The sequence below is a fragment of the Phycodurus eques genome, chromosome 11, assembly GCF_024500275.1.
Source record: "Phycodurus eques isolate BA_2022a chromosome 11, UOR_Pequ_1.1, whole genome shotgun sequence".
Lineage (NCBI taxonomy): Eukaryota > Metazoa > Chordata > Actinopteri > Syngnathiformes > Syngnathidae > Phycodurus > Phycodurus eques.
The window spans coordinates 5,123,822-5,149,120 of NC_084535.1; the positions used below are offsets into that span (position 1 = coordinate 5,123,822).

Genomic DNA, 25,299 nt, shown 5'->3' on the forward strand with positions numbered 1-25,299 from the left:
ACACGATGATCAACTTCTATGCAATTTTGACCTAAGCCAAAAAGAACCGTACAATTGTCGATTTCAAATGATGAACCTTAGAGTATGTATGGATTAAGCAGGAAATGGAGAAGTGTGGGAACTTACAGGGAGCGAGTAGAAAAGGATCCCGAAGAACAGTAACACTAGCAGCAGTAGGATCCCGATGATAAAAAGCAATCTGAATCTCCGCCATATGATGAACTTCAAGGTCTTGCAAGGGCTCGTAAACCAGAAGAACGATGTGTCGGGACGGCTGGCGGAGAGAGATGAGGCGGCGATGATTAGGCATGGTCAAGAAAATGTGACGATAACTCATATTTGAAAGGATAGTCACTTGGGTGGCTCCAATTTAGGGTTCATGTTGGGTTCTTCTCTGCCTTTCCCGGCGGGTCGCTCCTCCATCTCCTTCTCCTCCACTATTTCCAGCGTCATCTCTACTTTCCCCTGTAAAAGAGATCAATTTAAGGGGACATTGTGGAAAATGTAATATTTAATTGCTTGTGTACAAATACAGTGTTGCCCCACCTATTCACTGTACTCTTTGTTTTAACCTATTCTCCGTTATTCATTGAAAAACTCCCGTATTCACTGTTTTTGTGCTCTTTCTGAAACATGCTAAATCGCCACAAGACAATGACAAAGGCCTGTCTAATGGAAAAGTAGTGCTTTGGCACCATCTTGTGGCAGCGTGAGGAACTACTTGGGTCTGTCCACTAGTAAGATAACTCACCGCAATAGTACAACTAATGCATCTTACAAGTAATGTAATGTTTTTCCCAATAAATGCTCAACCAACCAATGCTGTTTGAGCTTTTTTACAATATCCTTGATATCCAGCTTGAGGTCAATGTCCTAGTACATTCTTTGGCTGCACTATTAGGACAACTTTGCTATATGAGTAGGACAATTACATATTAGTAGTGAGGGAAAACCACATCACGTGACATTTGCACACCACCAGTAATACTGCTAAGGTGTTGGATGTTAAAAAGTAGAATTTTATATGGACATAGAGGCTATTGAATAAATACTCAAACAGCTTTCCATAAAGTGTGGAGTTTGCATGCTCTCCCTGCGCTTGCGTGGGTTTTCAACAGGTACTCCAGCTTCCTCCCACATTCCTAAAACATGAATGCTAAGTCTATAAATTGTCCATAGGTGCGAATGTGACTGTGGATGGTTATTTGTCTATATGTGCCCGAGATTGACTGGCACAGACATAAACAAGAAGTATTGCATTACAAATGTGGGTTCAAACATACACCAAGGACTTTTTTCCCATCCTGCTCGATGGCGCACGGCCACCAGCCTCGAACTGACTTTTGGGTGAAAAGGGAGTTGAAGACGAACTTCTTGGAGGAGTCGGAGCTGGTCATTCCGGGCAACATTTTCAAGCTGCACTTTTCGGGGGTTTTCGCAGGGGCGATTAGACTGAGTAGGTCCAGCTCGATTGAGCCTGTGACACAAATGTGGACACAAGTTCAATAGTTATCAATATTTCGTGAGTAAAAATATTTTCTTACCCAAGTAATCATCCAAGGAGAATTTGTCATTGTCCCATATCTGGACAATCAACTTGGGAGGGATCCTAAACTCAGTCTTGTCCAGATTCCAGAAGTGTTCCTAGGAAAGGACAGGAACCATAATTGGACATTTAGCCTGCCCGTAATGCCCGCAATCCATTCTAATTGGACGCTCTCACTCACTTTCCTCGAGACGACGCAGAGCTGCTCTGCTGGCAGGTAGTCGAACGCAAAGACAAACCTCCAGTTGAAATTTCCATCGCCGTCTAGGGATCTGTAGTGAACGTCTGTCTTCTGTTTGTCCTCCTCCATTCCTGGCAACCATCTAGGACACAGTAGAATAAATAAGAGAAGCACGCTCAAGTATATAAAAATAGCAGGTGAGTGAATTACTGTGAAACCCCATTTGTTGTGGGTAGGTACGTTCGATCACTCACCCCAACAGGTGAAAAACCGCGAGATAAAATCCATATGTAAATTTAAAAAAAATAATTGTATCCCCACACACATGCTTTAAACACATTTAAAATTACAAAAACTAACTTTTAAACACATTGTTCACATATTTGAAAACACAAAACAGTATAAAATGTACTGAGTATTGTAGTATCTGTGTATTAGATATGTGCCTTTAAGAGGCATAGTTATAGTGTATATACAGTTTATTTTACCCTTTCACGTAGATATCGCTCATGCTTTCCCCTGTGATGCTTGTTTCGTCCAGCGTGACATCAGTTGTGTTCCAAACAATGGCACGCAAGTAATACCTGTTTCAAAGACAACACAATGTATAATTCTTCTACTGTATGAACTCACTTTCCCCACCCCAACAAACATTTCATACTTCTTGGCTTTCCGTGGCGTGATGTCACACGGAGGCCCCGGCAGACCGAGGCTCTTGGGAAAGACGTCCACCCACATTTGAATGCGTCCCTGTATTTACGGGAAAGGGAATTTTAAACTAAATTACCTCATTATCATCCATGTACATGAAGGGTTGTACAGACTAGTCAAAAGGGAGAAAAAGCATGCGCTATCAAAGTGGAGGGAACAAGATTCGTGATTATTTGCAAGGGGCCCAGAACGAGGACAGATTTCCATGTTTGACTAAGTTGTACAACCATTAGGAAATAATATAAATAATAATATTTGTGGTTGTCACTATATTCCATGACTTCTAATTTTAAATGAATTTTGTTTCATTGAAAATACACTTAATAATATACATTTATGTGAGTTTCACACACACAATCAGCCTTCTGAGGGAAACCATAACTACGATGTGGTCTGTCGTGAAAATGCTGCTTTTGATGCTCAAGTTGAAGTTTCAAGATTGTAATAATGAGGGCTTCAACGTGTGTTCCACTGTATTTCGTTGCCAGAGTCACTCTATAAGGTGAATTATTTAGCAATGTTTCTTAACCTGTGACAAGTTGGGTTGGTGAGAGCTGCACAGGGTCCTGGTCTCTACATGCTCAGGTACCAAGCCCTGGTCTCTGAGGACATGCAGTGGCAGTCTCTCACTGGCCGGACCAAGGTGGGGGTGGGTGGGAGTGGTTGCCTCTGCAAAGGGGCACAAAAGACCAAAGTGGTTGTGCATAAATGGAAATCACATGGAGGAGGTAGTTTGCTAATCATAAATCATAAATATACCAAAATCCTGCAGGCTGTATTGTTTTTCTGAAAAGAACAGAGTGTTTCCATCGCCCTCAAAGCGTGGGGGAGGAACACCCCTAACCGTGGCCACATTTTGGAGAATCTGAGAAGGTTTCAGCTGGTCTCGCCATTGATTAATCCCAGCGCTGCAAGCAAATCATATACTGTAATACAATAAAGATTTGTATTGCACATCTAATTGCACTTTAATTACAGCATACAAGTAGTAGCACAACAACCTTGTGGCATCTTGGTGCCAAGGAACTACAGTGGCGCCTTGAGATACAAGTGACCCGACTTAGTTTTTCGAGATGTGAGCCGTTGTTCAGCTGTTTTTTGCGAGGTGCCTGTGACTGAACAAATTTCACAAGCAACAACTTGGCAAACCAATTTTTCAAAAAAAGAGTCTTCAAGATTTTAATAGGCAGTCTCAGCTAAACTCTACTGTCAAAGGACACATCCACTTAAACAAAGAGAATTACACGTGTATTTGAAACAACCACTTAGAGTCTGCTAGATTACTGCTAACACATAATGGGAAAGGCAATTCACACAAGTTAACAAATACCATCTATGTTGTGATGTTACAACCCTTTAAGCAATGGATATTTGAACAAAAACAGTACAGCAACACTGAAGACAGACAATATAACAATACTCACAGTCATATATTCTTTATCCTCTGCGAAGAATGACTAGTAATATTACTGCGGCATATTGAGGAGCTGAGACCCCCTCCATGTACTACAGCATATCCACCCATCCATCCATTCATTTTCTGAGCCGCTTCTCCTCACGAGGGTCGCGGGCGTGCTGGAGCCTATCCCAGCTGTCATCGGGCAGGAGGCAGGGTACACCCTGAACTGGTTGCCAGCCAATCGCAGGGCACATAGAAACAAACAACCATTCGCACTCACATTCACACCTACGGGCAATTTAGAGTCTTCAATTAATTTAGCATGCATGTTTTTGGGATGTGGGAGGAAACCGGAGTGCCCGGAGAAAACCCACGCAGGCACGGGGAGAACATGCAAACTTCACACAGGCGGGGCCGGGGATTGAACCCGGGCCCTCAGAACTCTGAGGCTGACACTCTAACCAGTCGGCCACTGTGCCGCCACAGCATATCCGTATGTCTGTATTATACTGACCCCAGGTGACCAAGGCGTACACACCAGAAGGAGCAGCACAATGTCCATTGAATTAAAGCAAAAAATGTGGCAAAAACTATTTTAATTGTCTTTGCATTCTAATTAATCACATCATTACTGGTTTTTATGACATATAATATTATAGGGTACTGTTATACTTGTAAAACACATTTCAATTTTTTTTATTTTTTTGGGAGGCCAAAATGGATTAATGGCATTGCCATTAATTTCATTGGGGGGAAATGATTTGAGATACGACTGTTCTGAGTTACAAGTGTGGTCAAACGAAACTTGTATCTCAAGGCAGACACCTATACTGTAAAAAAAAAAAATAATAATAATAATAATTTCTGTTTTGAAAAATGTGATTCAACTGGGGAAAGAACAATAAACCACGATATAGCGACGGAAGACTATATTAGATATGCACGTAGCTATTTGTAGCTACTCCCCATTAACTGAAAATACAAAGATACTCACACACAGTAAGTCTGTGGCAGACCACAGCAGGACCTGAAACGGGACAGCAGTCGGTTCTCCAAATCAATGACGGTCTCGCCCACTTTTTCGTCTCGGCTCAGTAAGTCGTAATCGTACACTGCGATCTTCAGATCTTTGTCTTGTGGCAAGAAGCAAGACAGCTCGAACATCCTAAACAAAGTTAGAAACATTCTTACAGTATGATGTATACACACCCCTCCAATAAAACAAATATTAAAGCAAAACATCTGCGCAGAATGACCTTCCAATTTCTGGATTTAGAGTGTTTGGTTGGTAGTTATCCCTGTCATCCACAGTCTTCCTCCCCAGTGATATTTTGACATATGGATCACACTGAAGGAGAACAATATTAGCTATGTCATTAGTACCATTTAAGATCTTCGTAATCAACATACCATGCCATTTGTGTCCTTGGGCTGCAGGTCAGTACAGCGTACTACATAGATTCTGACCAGACACTCCTGAGGTCCGCTTTCGGGAAGCTCTCGGAATTGTCGTGGGGGCGCTGTCACGCCAGGGTCATCGGGCAGCGGGTAGATCTTGAACGAGCCCTGCGCAACAGCAAAGGGGAGAACATGAATGAACGATGTATCATCTGAAAAAGAATGCAAAACATCAATTGAGAAGACAGTGGTACTCAATTTATTCGTAGATCAAAAAACAAAATAAAAAATTCCCATGGAAGTTAATAGTAATGCCTTTATTCCTTTCCAGCCCCCCCAAAAACCACCACATTTTTTCATTTTTTTTAATAAAGAAAAAATTTGCTTTAGTATATAAAAATGTAAAAAATATAGTAATAAAAGAGAATCTAATAAACTGGTTTCATACTTTAGTATTTGTGTCTTGAATGTGTGCTTGTAAGGGGCGTGGCCTAGTGAGTGATGTCAGGGGCTGGAGTCGGGTTAGCCGGTTATTTCAGTGTGAGCATCTGCGTGTGAGTTGTAGCCTACAGCAGACCATTGCATGTTCTCATTTTGTATTTTGTTGGCCTGGTTGCATAGTTGCCCAAGTCATATTTTACATTTTTGAGAAACAAGAAAAAACACAATTTTTAGTAAGCTAAAGATTTGTTTTTGACTGTTTATCTCGTTCAATAAACGGCCAAAACTGCATTGGTGACTGTAGCTCTCCTTGCCCACATGCGAGGGTATTACAGTCACTTGCAAGCGCTCCGACTAACGCTTCCTCACCTTAAACTCTCCCACAACAGAGGGGTCGTCTTCCTCTCCTTCTGTCTTTCCTCGCTGGAGTTTGAAAGTGCAGCAAAAATCGGTGAGTCCCTGGAACTGTTCCACTTGCTCCAGTTCGTGGTCATACACCTGTAGAGGCAATAATTCAGTTAGGTCCAGAAGTATGAGTCCATTGAAAGGATGTGTTTAATCTAGCCCCGATGCACCACAACACTGAAATAAAAAGAATCAAGGTGTGAATTCACTTGTTCGCAAATTCAAATCTGTTATTCACTGAAAAACTTGCCAATTTGCTGTTATTTTTGGCTCTATCTGGACCACCTTAAGATGCCACAAGTCAGCACCAAAGCGGTCTTATAGAAAAGGTATTTGGCGCTATATTATGGCATCCATAGGCAATTATGAACCTGGAATAAAATTCCAGAAAATGGGAGGAAATCTAATTCTCATTTTATTATCACTTGTTTACAACAAAAGCTTTCCTGGCCATCTTTGTTTTGGACATACTGTGAGTCCAAAGTCAAACCGACGAGCTCACTGGCTGTATTCTGTGCAAGTGACGACAAACCGTGCTTGAGATTTAATCATGTCTGTGTTTAGTTAAAGTCTGAAGGCGAACATGTCCTCACCTGTAATGTGTCATATCCTTTCTTCAGGTAAGGCCCGCATTTCTCCTGCTGTCCAATCGAGGCGTAGAACTTACTCCACCAGTCAACTGCTTCCTCTTCCTGCACAATTGAGAGGAAATATGATATTTGAAGAGCCAGGACAAGTGAACACAATGTACCTGTACTCTACCTTGAAATATTTCAAATTAATTTTACCTATTGAAATGAATTGAAATTCCATTAATCCAGTCCAGCCCCATCAAAAGAAGCAAATCATAAAAATAATATATACATCATTTTAATATTTAAAAATAGCTCTGTGTTATATAAAAAGCACAATGAAAGAGAAGGTAAATACAGTAAACAAACTGGTTTTATAAAGTATAATTATTTATTATTCGCCTGTTGGATGTGTGCCTTTTAGAAGCGTGGCCTCGTGAGTGATGTCAGAAGTTGGAGTCGGGTCTGCACATAGATATCAACAATAGGCAGATACGACACACCCATTTGAGCTGCATGCCTATAACAACGCAAAGCTAGTGGAGGCAAAGTGTCAGCGCATGTTAGTGGACGGCACAAAAACCTGCACATTTTGCTGCATATGTTTGCACAACAGTGACAACAAGGGAACTGGGAATAATGGCTCTATTTTCAAATCTGAAGTCAGGGCACGCATAAGTCAAGGTACCACCCACTGTATCTAAAAAAAAAAAAAAAGCAGAAAGAGACTCACCTTGTCAGCTTGAACCTGCAATTTGGGAGTCATTGAAATGGTTAATAGAAAAGTTGTTATTTTATGTCCGGCCACATAAGTGTGTGAGTGCATTATGATTCACCTCAGCTTTGACAGTCGACCTTTCCTCGATGTCTATGACAACATCTCCCTGAGCAGCTGCTATCATTGCCACTGAAATGTGAATAGGACGCAGAAACTTGTGAATAAGTGCAGTGCATCATGGCGTGTGTATGCATGTGTGTGTATGCGTGTGCGTGCGTCTACCTCTGGCAGACATGCAGATTTGACTGTTGACTCGATAGGGGTCACAGCGGAAGTCCTCCAAGCAGTCGATGGTGCACTGGCCCACCACCGGCTTCCTCCCGAAGGGTCTGTGGTCGATGACCTTCAGGACAATGGGGGGAGTGTACATCTCTTCTTTGGGGAGAAGCTGGAAAACAACAGGTTATTTTAAGGTGACATAATATGGAAAATTGACTTTTTAATTGCTTGTATACAAATACAGTGTACCTCCATTTATTGAGGGGGATATGATACAAATACACCCCTAAAAGGTGAAAATCCACGATACAGAGACATTCAATATATATATATATATATATATATAGTTGTACCTCTTTCACAAGCTTTAAATACATTATTACATACATTAATAAATTATAAACATAAATTACATAAACCTATGAAAAGACACAGAGTAGTAGTAGTAATTTATTCAGCAAATTCGAAATAAAAAATTACACCTTAGATAAATGTATCCATAACAGTACTCTCTTACATTTAAACTTATTGAAATACTTTTTAAATAAGTATTCCATAAATTGATATATTTACATATTTCAACACCCAAACACAAATTGAAAGCATAAACTGTTGTTACGTATTGTAGTGTTAGTGGCAGGGGGGATGCCGACGATGTGCAACAGACTCAACCTGTTGTATTAAAATCAACTGTTACACCTAATGCAAACGCCACTACCGTGTAATTACCTCATTGCAGGAAACCATGTGGTTGAGTGAACATGCAAACACACATGCCAAAATCCTGATTTGGTGGGTTCTGTGTGGTAAAGGCATAAAACCCAGCACTGATTTCCAAATTTGTAAACTATCCTCCGGCATTCGCTGAAAAACTTCTTCCTGCAAAACACTAAGATGACCAACCCCCTGTCTAAAACAATAGCGCATTGGCACCATCTTGGTGCCAAGGAACTCTGTTAAAATAAGTGGAGTAGCGATTAGACAAGCTAAAGCCCTCTTTAATAGAAAACTAGTGCTTTGGTGCCATCTTTTTGCATTTATAGACAATTATGAAGCTTTTGGTGTCCATCACTTATATGCGTTTTTTGCATATAAGTGTTAAAGGAGCTTAAGTGCGGGGTCTCTGATAGCCCCCCAATGGGCACCAGGTCTTCAAACCAACTGGGAAAATAAACAGCCAACGGTTTGTACCACTTTGAGTAGCAGCACAGATCCAGGAAAGTTGGGGTTCTTCTTGAAATTCTTGATGATGGCCGTTTGAACGATCTCACCGCCGCATTCCACGATCAAGTTAGGAGAAGCAATTGTGGCCAGCTGGTAGCTCTTCATGTTCCTCAAGCCCCAAGTCAAGACCTGGCAGTAAAAATAAAAAAACATCATTTTCATTCTTCATTTTAATCATCACTGACTGTCATGGTAGCAATGAAAGATGCTACCTCAATGGCAGTAAGCTGCACAACAGGCCTGATTCCTTGAGGAACCATGTAGAGCTTCTCCCCTCGCCGAGGAGGAGCCAGAGGAAGATCTCCCTCAGTCGCCTGCAAGGCAAGAGCACAGCATTCAAATCTTACATATTGTTTCATAAACCTCATTTACAGAAAGGTTTTTCTTCAGCAGTTTTCAAATTCATGCAGAATTCCATTTTCCGAAAACATGAATGTCGGATTTATTGAAGACTCTAAATGGTCCATAGGTGTGAATGCTTTTTTTGTCCATACTGTACTTGTATTTGCCCTGCGATTGGCTGGAGACAGCGTTTACCTTGTCCTTCAATAGAAGCTCGGCCGCCAGCAGTACTTCTCCAGCACAGCGGCCCTTCTTGGTAACAGGGTACCACTGTAGTTTATTGCCAGAAGCCACACTGGTGTTCAGTTTGACTAATGGGGGGCACATACAGTGACCCATGGGCTCATCTTTACCCTGCAGAACATAAAATGCTCAGACAAGTCCAATCACAGTCCATTGTCCGTGTTTTTCTTTCTCAAAACGCACCACTTTGTCGCTGTCGTAAAGCTCCAGGACTACATCTGGCGGGTTGCGAGCGATAGTTTGTGGGTCCCCGTAGATTTCAACGTCGTCAAAGATGAGACTCTGATCCCAGGTGGGGTTCAACGTGGCACTGATGACTTCCGTTGTCTTGCTCAGGTGAAGGAATGACACATGGGCGTACGGATCTGCGGAGTCAGTCGGGGGAGACCGCCCAAGGCATAAGAAAACTAAGCTGCTTAGGGCCCCTCCTCCACTAGGGGGCCCCAAAGAGTAAATAACAGTCAACAAAGCTGGGAGTATTGCGACAGAACAAAGTAACAAAAATGTTACTAAAGCTTTTGTATATTTATACAAAGTTTCAAGCCCGAAGGATTCGACTTTTAATTTGTTTTAAAACAGTTTTTATCACCTCTGTTCAGTTACATACAATATTTAGATATTTATATTATGTTATTTAATACACTGTTTTTGTCCATTTTATATTTTTGCTATATAGAGTGACTTTATTTGATGCTGCACTTTATTGTTGTTATTGCACATTGCTATTGACTCATAAAATGAATTATTCCCATTTTTGGCTTTTCACCTGAGAAGCTGTCCTTGTCCATGGCACAGAGATTCCTCGCCTGGTACACATACACTCTCAGCTGATAAATGTAGGACCCTAAAAGGAGCATTTTCAAATGAATCACTGCTGACCACATGATTGGGCATGATGCTTGTAATGTATTATTTTTCAATAGGACGAGTCAGGAAGTGGTATATAGAAAAACACAAAGGCTTTGAATCAGTCATGAGCTTTATCTGACTCTTGACTACTCACGGCTAAAGTGGCAGGAAACGGTGGGAGTGTTGGCTCCAAATAGTTTGGCAGCATCCGTTTTACTGGCCTTCTCATCCACATCAACCCCCTGTCAACAAAACACGCAGGGAGAGATGTGCGTCAAGGACATTTTCAACCAAGGTTTTGTATGTATGCAATAAGTCAAACTGGAAAAAAATGAAGCTTGCTTGCTTAAGGAACTTGACAGCAAGAGACACATGCAAGTGAATCACCAATATAAATAATATGACTCAGGATAAAGAAACTCACATTGTTATGGTAACAGGCACATGGGGAAATCCTTGTTTTAGAATACAAGAGTCATTAATCACTATCGATACACCAGCAATGTCATCTAATGAGATCCAACACAAAAGCTGTATCAAAGATATTAGTGACCATTCTGGGATAGCTACTAAAGAGGACATGTTATGGAAAAAGTTTGTGCGTCACGATTTTATGCCTTCATAGTGTGGCTCCTTCTGGTGTGCGCAGTATAACACATGTGTAAATACTCAAGGACAAAGAATATAGCTCTGTGAGAATTGGTATATTGTCTTTCTGTGTGAGTTGCTGCGCCGTTTGTGTTCAAATATCTGTTGCTTAAAGGGTTATGACACTGTGACATCAAAGCTGTTCAAACTGTTACTGTTGCAGCTGTCTGCATTGTTAATTTCCTAAAAAGAAAGAAACGAATTGATGTTGCACTTTCCTAAAAAGGAAAGATTTAAGCTGTTGATGTTTAATTTAGAAGAAAAGCAGTTTGTTTTGCATTTTCTTCCCTTACTGTACCCTATGTGAACGAAACCCTAAACTTAAAATCAAGGTACCTGTATGTACCAAACAGATTTTTGGCATACTGTTAAAACCCTGGCAATTATACATTTATTTGCTAGCATAACACTCATGTGGTTTGTGATGAAAATAAATTTAAGACCCCTGTATGAGCTGAAGTGTCCATTAACTAGACTCACCAGTGCACCTTCTAGCCTGAAAATGGCAGCTGCCCCGATGCGGTCTGACGGAACCATCTTCCTTCGCCAGCGTCGGCGTCGGAACGTGTCGGACGAGCGCTCCTTGCGGTGAAACTTCCAGCCGATGAGGGAGGAATATTCCCAGCCTTCCCCTGTCTCTCGTCTCTGCAGAAGAGAGTCAAGATTGACCGTGAAGATGAGGGCCATTTTTCTAAATCGGTAATCGATTGCTGCTTACTTCTGCGATGGTTTTATCAGATATCTTTCTCCTGGGTCTGACGAGCCTTTTTCTGCGATGAACGTGGTACATCTTCTCCGCTGCCACCCAGGATTTCGGCTTGTCATGAGGTGGAATTGTCACTCCGTACTCCCAGCCTAGAGCCATAAAACACATTAAAAAAATTTGTTTTAATAGTGGATCCTCCCCTCGCATAATAATGCATTACCTTTCTCATCTACAGCTCTGTTGCTGTCGAAACTCCAGTCGTCCTCCCAAGTCCATCCAATGGGACACTCGAACTCTGAGGTGCTCTGAGCCTTTTCTCCATTCTACAGTACACAGACATAGATTCACTCAATTACTTTATCCTGGCAGAGATGAAAAAAAACACTCACACTCTGTACTTAAAAAGAAGTAAAGGTAAGTGTGTGAAAAAAAGGTAAAGGTTGAAGCACCGATTAAACTTTTTTATGTAAGTAAGAGTTAAAGAAACAAAAAGTCAAGTGTGACAAGTGGACACCAATTCTTTATCCTTTGTTTATTTTGAATGAGGAAGGTCAGGGACCTTTTATAACAACACCTGGAAACTGCTTTATATTCTGAAATAATTACCACAGGAATACCACTTAAAAATATATGTATTTTGCTCTCTATTATTGTGAGCCACAGTAACATTATGCAAAGTTTGAACAATAATACTGCAGTTAAATATAGGAAAATGAAAAACTTTACTTAACGATTCCATTCAAATGGATTGCGCACAAGCCAAATAAAAATTGTACCTCGATATATGTTTGGAAGAAAAAAAAACTGCTCTAAAAAAATTTATGCAACTGTGTTGTAGGTAACTATAAGTTAAATACAACTGAACTGTACTTAACAAATGTACTGTACTGGATTAAGCCAATTATCCACAGTTTGAACATTTAACTTAGTGATTCTTTGCATACTACTAGTGAATGGTAACAGTTATGAAGGGGAACAAGCACTCTATCTTTCCCTGTTGGTCACTTGGTGCCAGAATCCCTTATTTTTAACTGTGTGTGTCACATCATGAGTTCATCTGACCTTTAAAAACAGGAGCCTGCAGCGTCGATGCTTATGAGAAGTGGAAGTAAAGCAAAACACCGAGGAGAACAGTTTTAAAACACTCGCAAACATCTGTGGCGAGCTGCGGTCGTGTGAAAACGCCTCAGTGGGTTTGGCTGCAACGACGACATAACAGTGTAGAGCAAACTGATAACAAGGGGTACTTTGCGTGAATGAGACAAGGCTTTTGTCCCATAATCTTCACCTGCATTATTCGCATAGTGTTGACATAAGTGGAATGCGTGTATGTACAATATTTGTGTGTACAGGGGAGAGTATTTTGTACCACATCGGTGTAGGGCTCTTCAGCAGGTTTCCACTCTGCACCGGGGAAACGTGTTTCGTTCTGAAAAACCTCATCCGTGAACTCTGTGTGGCCCGCGTCGGCTTCTGTCAACAGGCTGTAAAAAGCAGCAGAGCCACACATGTTGATGGGAGGCTTTGTGACTCAGACAGCGTGCCAGGATAAACTATTTACACGAGACCTGACATTAAAACACCGCTGGATGCTGAAATTCCTTTTTTCCATTTCCTGTGATTGTGTTAGTCATCAGTTACTGTGGCTGGAATGTGTGGTGAATTATGATTAAACAATTAACAAAGGAAAGAGTAGAAACGTGTGGCTATCAAGTCGTGTAGCATAACATAAACCGAGGAGGCCAAGTGGTTTGGAATGTACCCCGTGACAAAAAGGGTACCCAGTTCAACAGCCATAAGAACATAGGGACATTAAGACCACTTGCACAATCTAATGACATACAATACAGTGCAATCGTTCTCACAATTCTGCCTTTAAAAAATAATAATGCTCAGTTTTCATTAATGTACCATTATGGTTATTATTTTATTTTGTAAATTTATTTGCATATGCAAAAAAACAAAAATAAATTGCAAGTACAAAATGTATAGCAAATTTTGCACGTATTGTAGTGTCTGTGTACATGCATGTGCCTTTAAGAGGTGGGGCCTAGTGGAAGGGTGGTGTGTGATGTCAGCGAGTCAAAGTGTCTGGGCGTTAACTGTGGCCGACAGCAGCTCCAGCGTAAGTGTGCTCATTGTGTTTGGCTTTTCTTGTTGAATAAACGGCTGAAACGTGCATTGTGACTTTGGCTCCCCTTTCCCACATTACACTAAGTAAGGATACTGTAAAAGCGGACCAAAAAAAACACACACAAAAAAAAACAGCAGAGAGTACACATGCCTACGAGTATTGTTGTATACTCTGTTTGTATGTGTTGCTTTCGCATGTGTGATAAAGTAGTAGTTGTTTGAATATTTATAATTACCGTAACATCTATGCTAACTTCTGTTAGCGCATCTATGGTGTTTTCTATTACATGTTAGCATTCAGCTAGCAGACTTTCTTTGGACGAAAATTATTGCACATGGTTTTTATGAGCATTTTGGTGTTTAAATGGAGAATGTTTAACTGTCTTTTATTTTCGGACCTGCGCTCAGGATCGACGAACCAGTCGCCTTCCCACTCCCATCCGGGTGGTGGCAGGAAGCGCTCTTTTTTGAGTTTCACTTTTCCAGTCACGTCTGAGGACTTGTGGCGACCCACCAGACCATTAACTCCCCACTTCCCAAACAACTGGGCCTGGTTTTCATACTATGGAGAGAGAAAAGGAATATTTAAGTATTCCTCAAAAATGAGAAAGGGCTTGTGTGTCACATTATCAATGTCCAGCGAAAGCCATAGCTACCATTTCCGCATATACGCTGAAGTTTCCCTCAGAGAAGCTGTTGAACTTCTTCTCCGATGCAGAGAGACCAAGCCACATGTTGACCCGCAGCTGAACGGGAACCTTGACGCCTTTATTTTTATCCATCGGGTACTGAAAAATGTCCAAAGTGTAGAAAAGGAAGCTATTAAACACACAGGGTCACACACACATAAAGAATGCTCGATGGTACCTGCATGAAGATAGTCTGCATGCGTCCGCAGTGTTTTCCACAGGCCTGTTCGCTGTAGTTGGAGTAGAGAATGTGGTGAGCCGGGACACGGGCGAAAGCAACTCGCTTCTCTCCTCTCAGCATCCAAATGATCACGTCGGGCATGCTGTTCTGAGGCTAGTGAAAGATTTTCAGAAGCATTTTAGACATTTGAGAAGAAAAACATGCTAACTGAGTTTCATTCACATGCCATATGGACAAAAGTGTTGGGATACACCTTTTAATCCATTTTACGGAAAACTTCAACTGGAAGTGACAAATAAGCAGCTAGAAGCAAGCACGCTTTGTCTCTTATAATATGCAAGTGATAGAGTGACAAAAGGCGCTCAGGAATATTTTTTAAAAATGTGTTTTGATCATTTTAAGTGTGTTTTAATAGGTTTAAATGTGTCTAAAGTGTGTGATGATGGGTAAAACTTATTTTAAAAGATTTATTTATAAATTCACTGTAAATGCAGCAGTAAGACAGTAAGGAAATTTTTTCTAACCTCAACCGCCAGCTGTTTGATTCTGTCCAGCCAGTCTTCGATGTCACTGACAGTAGCCTTGACATCTGTGGCCTCCTCTCTCATGTTATTGGCCATCTTTTGGAGGTTCTCCAGTGTTGCATCACGCATGATTTTTATTTGGAGATCCAGCGTGGTCACATTGGGCTGCTCCTCTACATCCGGTAACTGGAAACTGTCCGCCAAAAATTGTCAACGCCTTTAAAAGCACAAATTATCAATACCAGATACTCATAAATACATAAAGTATTACTTGTTGAGGTCCTCAAGCAACTGACTGAGGAGTTTGAGCAAAATTTCAACCTGTCGGTCCTCAGACAACTTGGCCTGGATGGCCATTTTCAAAGAGGACAAGTTGTGTTCCTGCATTAAAATGACAAAAGGGGCGATGATGAGCAGGCGACATTGACATGTGTTGTCCCAACGCACCATTGTGTCTTAATCTTACGAGTTGTCCCGCAATAGAGAGAAGAATGTTGACAGAGTCCAAACGGTGGCTGATATCTTCCCAGGAGGAAGTGAGCGTTACCACTGGCTTTGTGTCTGCCCAGGGCAGGTAATAGTAGTGGTTACCTGAGGGCAGGCAAAATACACACTTCAGGGAATGACCAGAGATTCTCCGGATAATTTATTATACTGTATCTCGGCACAGTCAGTGGTGGGCCATTTAGGACCAAGAAGGCCTTCTCTGCTGGCCTAAACACTTTCAGAAGCCCTGATCTACTATACAACCTAAATTCAAATATTTGTTCCATGAAATTGTATAAATGTATTCCTAACAGTGCGGCACGGTGGTGACTGGTTAGAGCGTTTCCCTCACAGTTCTGGGGACCGGGGTTCAATCCCCGCCCCCGCCTGTGTGGAGTTTGCATGTTCTCCCCGTGCCTGCGTGGGTTTTCTCCGGGCACTCTGGTTTCCTACCACATCCCAAAAACATGCATGGTAGGTTAATTGAAGTCTCTTAATTGCCCCTAGGTGTGAATGTGAGTGTGAATGGTTGTTTGTGTATGTGTGCCCTGGGATTGGCTGGCAACCAGTTCAGGGTGTTCCCCGCCTCCTGCCCAATGATAGCTGTGATGGGCTCCATCACTCCTGCGACCGTTGTGAGGATAAGCGGCTCAGAAAATGGATGGATGGATGGATATTCCTAACAGTCTATTCTCTACATTTCATAACGTTTTTTTTGGCTGCACTGGTTCCAGTAGTGTACAGTGGATATAAAAAGTCTACACACCCCTGTTCAAATGCCATTTTTTTGTGAACAAAAAAATAGACCATGACAAATCATTTGTGTGATCTATAACTTGTACAACTGAATAAAAAAAAATACAAACCTGATAATCTGCACAAGGGTGCACAGTGGACACCTGCTTCGTACTAACCCCAAATAAAGTTAAACTTTCAAGTAGGCTTTTCCTGACATTTTTGTCGTCACATCTTCCAGTTAAGCGAGGGTGTGCACACTCTTAATTCCCCTCGGAAAAAATATTTTTTTGTTTGTTTTTATTTAGGAAGGTATTACGAGATGGATTCAGTCGGGTAAGTCCCGACTGAAGGTCCAGGTACCAAATGCACGGCCCGCCAGTGATAGGTCTGCAAGAACGCTGACATTCGTACCGTCAAATACGGCATAGCTGTACTGGGTGGTGGACGCCAGAGGCTTGCAGGTGGAGTCCAGCTTGTTGCCGTAGTTTCCCATGCTGACCTCGAACTGGATGGGCTCACCCGGCTCTTGGAGCATGCAGGCACTGTGGAACACTGTGCAAAGGGAGTACTTCCTCCTTCGCTGGTATTTCTGCACGCAAGAGCGAAGGAGGGGTTAAAATGGCCGTACTTGCTGCAGCTTTCATTTCCCTACTCTCAGTTTGTGTACTCTTTGTTTGACTTCAACTGGAACTGAGCTACTGTTGCACAGCTGCCTTATTAAATAATCAGATACCTGTGCCACCAGGATGTCATCACTGGAAATATCATCGACATTCTTATCCACTTTTCCATCCAGCACAGTGGACAGCTCAACAAGGACCCTCCCCCTGTAGGCGACACCTTCACCCTGCAAGTGCAATCAAGTTCAATGCAGATTTTCACATGAGAGATCATCAAAACATTCCAGGCAGAGATGAGATTGTTATTGATTTTTTTTTTTTTTTTACCTTGCCAAGGTTAAGGTCGTCATACGGGTCAGGGAGTCCAGTAAACTCCCTCGGGCTGCCATACAAGTTGACATAACAAGGACCAAAAGTTGGCAGGAAACCAGACTCGCTTGCTGCAGGATTCGCTGCACACACACACACAAACACACAGAATGGCCGAGACCTCTTTAAAACACAAAGCCAAAGTCTTGTCCCTTCTTACGCACATTCAGACAGGCTGTTGCAATGTTCACCTTGTGTGTCTGTTTGAAAATGAAACAAGACGTTGAACAACCCTTATAATTGTTCAATTATTTAGTTTTGACTCTACTGTTATGCCTGTTTCACAATATGTTATTACCACCACCAAGATAGCCATGTCCTCAGTTGGGAGTGTTTTAGCAAGATTAAAACAGAAACTACTTGACCGATTTCCGTGAAACCTGGTAGAGAAGGCCGACATGGGGTCAGGAAGAAGCCATTTGGTGCAGATGTGGACAAAAGTAAATGCTCAACTAAAAAAAAACTCTTGGCCTTTGTGGTCGCTCGGACTCAATAAAATGAACAATTTTCAGAAATCGGTTAAATAGCCTTTGGTTTAATCCTGTCACACACATACATACGCACACAACAAGTGCACACACACAGCAACGACAAAGATGTCTTTAAAATTAAAAGCCAAACTCTTTAAACTCGTGCCCACAATTCCTTACGTACGTTCAGACAGGCTGTTGGAAAGTTCGCCTTGTGTGTCTGTTTGAAAATGAAAGACATTGAGGGACATTAAATAACCCTAATAAAATGTTAATCCTCTACGCCTATTATTTATCACCTGTATAATAATAATAAGAAGAAGAATATTATATTAACATTTGATTACATAAAATACGATTTATTAATTATGCATTCATATTAAAAATAATACTAATATTCCAATTGTAGTTGAAAGGGGTGTGCAGCTACATTTTGAACTCTCAAGTCAACTTTATTTTAAATGACAGCAAACAGCCTTACCTTCCATCTCTCCGCCAGCAGAGGATATCTTGCTGAGGTTTAAGAATGTTGTTCCGATGGCGTCGTCCTTGCTGACACGGTCCCTGCCAAGAGTTCATTGGCACGTCAATCAGAAGCTGCCACGTTACTGCGTGGGAATGTCTCACTTCTTACCAGTCAAACATGGTCAGCTTGATACGTTCGCACATGGACGGGAACTACAAAGGACAATGGACAAGATTAAAGACTCGCATTATCATTATCATCGCATTATCATTATCATCGAACATTTCGTACCTTGACTTGAAGGTTGATGATCTGATTCCATTCAGGATTTGCATTTTTCTCAATGATTCTAGTGCACAGCTAAAAGGAACAAAATTCAAATTATTTTCTCGCCAAAGCGAGGCGAAACAAAACTTCTGGCTTTGACTTATTTACCTTTTTTCCAGCAAAGCTAACCTCCAAATACGGATCCACCAAGTTCTTCCTGTCTCCATCCCCGCCAAAGACGTGCTTTATCGTCTGAACAAATGCATCATCCACTGCGAAAAGAAAAAAAAGTTGCACAGCACTGAAAGAGATTTAACAACAACACACTGCGCAATACAGTACGTACTTGATTGTTTACATACTTTGTGGCATGTCCTCTGCACGGAACACTTTGATGCTGAGTGTGGCCCATCGCATTGTGACTCCTGCCGGCACCAGAAGATTACTCTCGATGTCGTCCTGATCCTCGCTCATTTCTCTCTTCTCGCTCTGCATGACAGGACAAATTTCAGTGCAATTGTTTAGTATTCATCACTAAAATATTTAATCAAGGACTTGATTAAATATATTTAATGTGATCCAATGCAGGAGTTGATATTATGCAGGACCGTTGAGTAATGCAACCAACTATTCGAAACACCGCTCAGTAAACTGCAGTGCACTTTTACACCACTGAAAACTGCACACAACAATCATATTAAAATAAAATGTGAAATATATAATCAAGCAAATATTAAAACATTTAAATAAATAATATTAAATTAAATAATTTTTAAAAATCAAATTAATGTAAATAAAATGAAAAATAATATAAATGACGTAAATAAGTAACAAAATAATAAATAGTACATTAAATACAGTAAATGTAATTCTAATAAAATTACATTAAGTTAATTAAATCTCAACAAAATGAGAAAAAATCAACAAATAAGATACAACTGGATTAAATAAATGCAAATTAAAATAAAATAATTCAATTTAAATGTGCAAATAAAAATGCAAATAAAATAAAATTAAATTGCAATTAAACGTGGAAAAAATATTTTAAAATACATGTAAATAAAATTAAAGTGGTAATGAAAGAAATGTCAAGAAGATTGAAATAAAGTAAAGACACGAAAATATAAATGCAAATACAATAATGTAAGATATATGTCAATATAATAAAATAACATACATTTAAATAAGATGAAATTAATTACACACAAATTAATCACATTTAAATACATGTAGTAAATCCAAATACAATACAATAAAATACATGTAAATGTGGAAAAATACCAAAAAATAAATGTCAATAAAATAAAAAAAGAAATGAAATTAATTTGAAAATGTAATAAAATAATAATAATAATTAAATTAAATATCTCCTTGTTCATGACCCAAACCGAGCATTATATCTCCTGCTATTGCAAGTGTATCGCACCTAAACCCGTGCCCAATAAGCAATCCCAATTCAACAAAATAGTCGATTATATACTCCCACTGCTGTGCTTGGAAGATAAACCCTGTACGCACCGGCGGCTCTTCCCCAGTCACCACAACGATAATGCTGACTTTCAGGTAACCTTTGGCGCCAGAGGTGGAGTCATCTGGATCACTCAGCAGCAGCCATTTCCTAAGTATGGCATGACCTGAACACAGTGTAATATTTATATAATATGTAATATATATACACAGGAAGTTACAAAATATATATATTGGCAAAGACTGACCTGGTTCATCATAGATGTAGCCAACATCCAGCTGAGGAAGACAGGGAAGAGAAAGCTACGTTCACTTGTAGTGAGTGGTAATGTGAGTTTTTAACACTTTCTTTAACTGTTTGTTTCTTTGTTACACCCAAAAAATGTTCATGGGTCAATGTGACCCGCTTCATGTTTCATCATAAAAAATAAAAGAAGATGTTTCACGCTGCATTACCTTGAACTCGCCCATTAGACTGTCTGCTCGGAGGGAAAAGGAATCATAAACCTTTGCAAAGAAAGAGCACAGCGTTTAATTCAATTAAAATCTGCCTTTCATTTGTCAAGCATGCTATGATTTTAAAAATAAAAAAGTACACACCCTTATACTGATGCTCTCGTCAAACAGCTCTGAAGGGAGCATATTAACGTTGTAAAAAAATATCTAAAGGAAAGCAAAAAAAATGTAAATAGCAATAAAGGAAAACAACATGTAGATTGAAACAACCATTAAAGGACTTAAAAGGGAAGTGTTATGGAAAAGTGAGTTTTTACTGAACAGTATACAAGTAGTTCAGTCTATAGAGTGTCTGACTACTCAACAAGTGTGACATTAAACCAAGTAAATCTTTATAAAGTCATCTGATTTAAAAATAAATAAATAATATGTGTCCATAAACAAGCCGTTCTGCACTTCTGCACATAACAATGGGCCTCATTTACATAATAACCACCTCAATACCAAGTGTATGTAAAGTGTTCACTCCACAAATTAAAATTTGTCTTTAGCGCTCACTTCTTTTCCCACATACTTTGGACTCTGCTCTGGCTCGGTAGTATATCTGTCAGGGTTACGGTTGCTCACTTTCATGATTGGCCCTTATTTTATTGTGAAAATGGGGTCATTTTTCTCGTGTGATAAAATGCTTCCCAAGATGTCCTGAATGACCTGAACAGTTTGAAGTTTGGCTGGGCGAGGAGGTCAATGCGTCAAATAACTGCATTATTTTGGGAACGTTGTCGTGGGATAATGAAAAGTCTGGGAATTTGGAGAGTGTGAAAAATAGTTGGGATGGTTTGAATCGGTTGTAATAATTTGCAAAATGTCTCCCTTCATTTCAATGCAAATTGTTTCTGAGGAAAATGTGAAAGTTAGGGAAAATAATGTGTAAATGCTCTTCATCATTCACACAACGACAAGGAATGGCTGTAAATAAACTCAGTACCTCATCAAAGAAGGGGTTATTGCCGCTTCTTATTCGCGTCCTATGTGTCTGGCCGCACACGTTTGCCTTCACCACGGGCTTGATGTTGTTGCCAGGCAGCTGTCGGCCCTCGATGACCCGGATACGAATCTGGACATGGGAAAGAAGCAGTGAGGCTTTTTTTTTTTTTTTTTTTTAGTTAAGTAGTAGTTCCAAAATAAAATGTGCAGGACTGATTTTATCTTATATCATGGGCCTTTATTTCTTACGCATGCTGTCAGTCAAGCGATTACAAATTCCCTCTTTAATTGAAGCTCCAACACAAAACCTGGAAATCCTGGGGCTTGTTAGCCAGGGCCCGGTGGTTCTTGCGGCCGATGCGGAGCGGCTTGAGGCTCGTTTTCGTGGGATGGACTGACGTGCCCGGAACTGCTGGGCTTCCCACATGGTCCCCTGCCTCCACGTCGGCTTCCCCCTCATCAGCCACCTCGTAGGCCTCTGGGGTCCACAGTGGCATGAATACATTGCATTATTTGAGGTAAAGTACCTTCCATAAACTGAGGTAAAGTAAATACCGGTACCGATACCATAAACTCACTTTTATGTATCGATACTGTACACTGTGCTCATTTTCTCTCTTGACACTTACAGTCCAAAACAATTCCATTCGAAATGATTCATAAATTGACCAAACCTTGAGTTGAAGTGGTTGTTTTATATTCTATCTTCTCGTTGGAAATGACACAAGAAATGTGTCCTTTGATTTACTTCAACTTACACACTGACAGACAACAATTTTAGGTGCACCCTCACAACCTAATGAGATGCAATAAAAGAGGTTTGTTAAAAATTCGACCTATTCTCTAACAGAATAATGCTCAGTTTTAACACCTCTTATAGAGGTCTCAACTTAATGTTTATTTTTACAGGTGAAGTTTGCATGCCTTGGTCAAACAAAAGTGACGATTATTGTCTTTGTAAAAGCAGAATTGTTGAGACAGCGCTTGTATCAAATCTCATTAGACTGAAGTCTACTTGCGAGTGTACTGACTTCTTACCGTTGTCCGTATGAGACACGTCGCCGTCAGCCGTGTCCCCGGGTGGTTCATATCCAATGAGGAAATTAATTGTTGCCTGAAAAAAAGTTTCCCAAATGTTATATTTACCATATAAACCATTTAAACACATTTAAACTTATTAGAGCACACTTACCAAACATGTATTTGAACACAAAAAAAAAACTTCAAGCATGAACTGTATAGAACAGTGATTCAGTACAGTTCAAAGTTATAGGTAACTTTTAAGTAAAATACATTTGCATTTAATCTTTAAGAACTGCATGTTTTAAAACTTAATCAATTATCATGTTTTAATTTAATCATTAAATATTCAAACTGTGCATCATGTTACATTGGGTTACAATAATATTAAATATACTTTTCCAGAATAAAACCTCTGTTTTTTATGGACAACAGGTAAAGAAAATAATATGTATTGTGGTGTCTATGTTTCAGATATGTGCCCTTAAGAGCCGGAGCCTGGGGCATGGCGTGTGACATCAGTGAGTCCGCGTGTGAATGTCTGGGTGTGAGCGGTGGCTGGCAGCAGCTTCTGCTCGAGTGTGCTCAGTGTGTTTCCAATAAACAATAAATATTTGCGGCTCGACTTTCGCAAATTCTCCTACTCGCAGATTGGTTTTGAAACCTACCCCCTACCATTAATCATCAAAAATTCGCCTACTTTGTATTGTGTGCCATCTGCCATCGAAGAATCTGCTGTTTAGTGGGGGCGCAAATGATGAAACTGCGATCTAGCAGGGGAACATTCTCTTCAGTTACTTTTAAAAATGATTTTTTTTTACCCCAATTGGTTGCTGCTTCTCATTGCTCAGGGGCACATTCTTGGACGGGAGCGATCTCACGTGACCACCGGCCAAGTCCCTCAGAGAGATTTTCGCAGATCCTATGAACCTGAAAAGAAAGTGAGGAATGAAACATGAATCCTTATAGTTAATCATTTGTTTCAATGCAAAAAAAGTCTGCCGGTAAATGTCTACTATAGGAGGAAACTGGCCACTGTGTGACTAATTGCTTGAACCATGTGGGGAGTGGACTGCTTCCACTTCTCCATTCCACTTTTTCACCTCTGTGATGCCACTGTGTGGTTATTAACCACAATGGATTGCAAAATGTGATTCATTTATTGTGCAGGTAAATCATACTTTGCTTAGACTGGCTGGAGAATAGTGCACGGTGTACCCAGCCTTTCTCCCAAAGTCAGCTCCCCGGCCACTCTAATAATGAGGACAAGCGCTATAGAAAATGGATGGATGAAAAAAGATTACAATCTGTATTGTGTCATAAAAATGACTAAATACCATTTTGAAAAATGTATTCAAGTTACGACAGATAAATAACCACCTACAAATAACAGACTACAAGTTGACATGAAGTGCAATAAGTGTAGTGTATGATATTGCTTCTGAGTCGAAATCACAATGGCGAACAGAGAAAAGACACACATGAACATCACAATGTAAACATGTTAAAGTTGTTCAACCTGCAGAGCCAAAAGAAATATTGGAGTTTTCAAATTGGTCCTGTTCCTGTATTTCGCAGGCCTGTTTTGTTGTTTCGTTTCTGTTTCCACATTCTTTGTCGGGAGCATTGGCGGGTGGAATCTCCTGCGTCGCACTTGCTATCATTTATCATCAGCGGGGTATTTTGACGCAGTAGAGCGTTTGAGTAGAAGATAATGATTAGGAGTTAAATCTCTGTTTGGCACATCCATTATGAGGAAGAAAAATTCTGACATGTCCTCAGTCAGAAATGTTTAGGCACCTCATGCTCACACAAGGCATGTATGTCTATGGTATAAACAGAATATATGTTGCGGTAATTAGTAGAAAGCGGTCACGCACTTACTGCGACAAATAACTCATGAATATGCAAATCGCTTGTGTATCCCCTCACTTATACTCTCGTTCTGTTCTGTAGACTTTTATAATTCACATAATTAATGCCACCACACTTCAGTTGTACATGCTTCTTCTCCTGTCCTTGTCCTGTTCTATCTTGTCCTGTCCTTCCCTCACAGAGTGTAGCACTACAGCCCCATGCAACACTCATATTTAATGTTTCATTGTTGTAGATAATGTAATGATTTACTTCTCTCATCCTGTTTACAAGTAGTCCTTTGTCTTTTGTCTTTGTTTCTCTCTCCCTTCTAGAAAACTTGTTCTGTTCGACTGATCAAGTCTGATTCTCAATAAATCTCAATTATAATACTACAGCGGAAGCTTAAAAACTCCACTGTGACACAGTAAAACTGTTCCGGCATGAAAGGGATACAGATTTTCCATTCTGCTTGACCTAAAAGCCGAAATGGAAAAAAAAAAAAAAAAGTAGAAAGCGTGTGTCACGACTGTAAGAAACGATGACACAGTTCATGGAGTGAATGAGGAACACCATGTAAAAAAGCCACTGATGTTGAACTCGAGCCATGCAGAGAATCAACATTTCATAGTTGGATTCCTTTTCCATCAAAAGCCCTTTCTCTGTCTTGTTTTTGTTGTTTTGTAGTTTGAGATGTCAACAAAAGAAAAGATTATTAACATCCAACTGACTACTCAGCACTACTCCTAACTGACTACTCAGTTGGATGTGCCAAACAGAGATTTAAGTCGCTGTTCTGCTAGACATGTTTCTTTTCACAAAAAGCTTATTTTCTCCGCTTTTTTTTTTTTTTTTTAGAAATCTTTGTTTTTGGTGAAACCAACCCATCTTCTACTGCTGATTATTAAGA

General features: G+C 40.3%; 1 protein-coding gene across 3 annotated transcripts in view; it reads right to left on the bottom strand.

The window, feature by feature from the left end:
- Nucleotides 1–25,299, bottom strand: part of myofl (myoferlin like) — a 33,393-nt gene that overhangs the window by 1,794 nt on the left and 6,300 nt on the right. Inside the window, exons 4-53 of one of the 3 annotated variants that reach the window (XM_061690941.1) lie at nt 23,357–23,465; nt 22,554–22,629; nt 21,824–21,993; nt 21,517–21,645; nt 20,673–20,735; nt 20,529–20,579; nt 20,321–20,351; nt 20,124–20,239; nt 18,968–19,094; nt 18,774–18,877; nt 18,630–18,698; nt 18,507–18,550; nt 18,354–18,436; nt 18,057–18,092; nt 17,361–17,485; nt 17,147–17,260; nt 16,825–17,002; nt 15,656–15,780; nt 15,461–15,570; nt 15,190–15,382; nt 14,663–14,818; nt 14,452–14,583; nt 14,194–14,357; nt 13,032–13,146; nt 11,883–11,985; nt 11,675–11,811; nt 11,437–11,601; nt 10,463–10,550; nt 10,226–10,303; nt 9,643–9,824; nt 9,412–9,570; nt 9,087–9,188; nt 8,842–9,003; nt 7,654–7,819; nt 7,490–7,560; nt 7,387–7,401; nt 6,675–6,773; nt 6,046–6,174; nt 5,248–5,403; nt 5,094–5,185; nt 4,832–5,002; nt 3,198–3,346; nt 2,968–3,107; nt 2,389–2,477; nt 2,216–2,311; nt 1,728–1,869; nt 1,545–1,644; nt 1,284–1,477; nt 356–465; nt 127–274 (exon numbers count right to left, since the gene is read on the bottom strand). In XM_061690941.1, the coding sequence (XP_061546925.1) occupies nt 127–274; nt 356–465; nt 1,284–1,477; nt 1,545–1,644; nt 1,728–1,869; nt 2,216–2,311; nt 2,389–2,477; nt 2,968–3,107; nt 3,198–3,346; nt 4,832–5,002; nt 5,094–5,185; nt 5,248–5,403; nt 6,046–6,174; nt 6,675–6,773; nt 7,387–7,401; nt 7,490–7,560; nt 7,654–7,819; nt 8,842–9,003; nt 9,087–9,188; nt 9,412–9,570; nt 9,643–9,824; nt 10,226–10,303; nt 10,463–10,550; nt 11,437–11,601; nt 11,675–11,811; nt 11,883–11,985; nt 13,032–13,146; nt 14,194–14,357; nt 14,452–14,583; nt 14,663–14,818; nt 15,190–15,382; nt 15,461–15,570; nt 15,656–15,780; nt 16,825–17,002; nt 17,147–17,260; nt 17,361–17,485; nt 18,057–18,092; nt 18,354–18,436; nt 18,507–18,550; nt 18,630–18,698; nt 18,774–18,877; nt 18,968–19,094; nt 20,124–20,239; nt 20,321–20,351; nt 20,529–20,579; nt 20,673–20,735; nt 21,517–21,645; nt 21,824–21,993; nt 22,554–22,629; nt 23,357–23,465 (5,863 nt within the window). Of the gene's footprint in view, nt 1–126; nt 275–355; nt 466–1,283; nt 1,478–1,544; nt 1,645–1,727; nt 1,870–2,215; nt 2,312–2,388; nt 2,478–2,967; nt 3,108–3,197; nt 3,347–4,831; nt 5,003–5,093; nt 5,186–5,247; nt 5,404–6,045; nt 6,175–6,674; nt 6,774–7,386; nt 7,402–7,489; nt 7,561–7,653; nt 7,820–8,841; nt 9,004–9,086; nt 9,189–9,411; nt 9,571–9,642; nt 9,825–10,225; nt 10,304–10,462; nt 10,551–11,436; nt 11,602–11,674; nt 11,812–11,882; nt 11,986–13,031; nt 13,147–14,193; nt 14,358–14,451; nt 14,584–14,662; nt 14,819–15,189; nt 15,383–15,460; nt 15,571–15,655; nt 15,781–16,824; nt 17,003–17,146; nt 17,261–17,360; nt 17,486–18,056; nt 18,093–18,353; nt 18,437–18,506; nt 18,551–18,629; nt 18,699–18,773; nt 18,878–18,967; nt 19,095–20,123; nt 20,240–20,320; nt 20,352–20,528; nt 20,580–20,672; nt 20,736–21,516; nt 21,646–21,823; nt 21,994–22,553; nt 22,630–23,356; nt 23,466–25,299 lie in introns of those variants that run through there. The other 2 variants (XM_061690942.1, XM_061690943.1) reach the window with 2 other exon arrangements.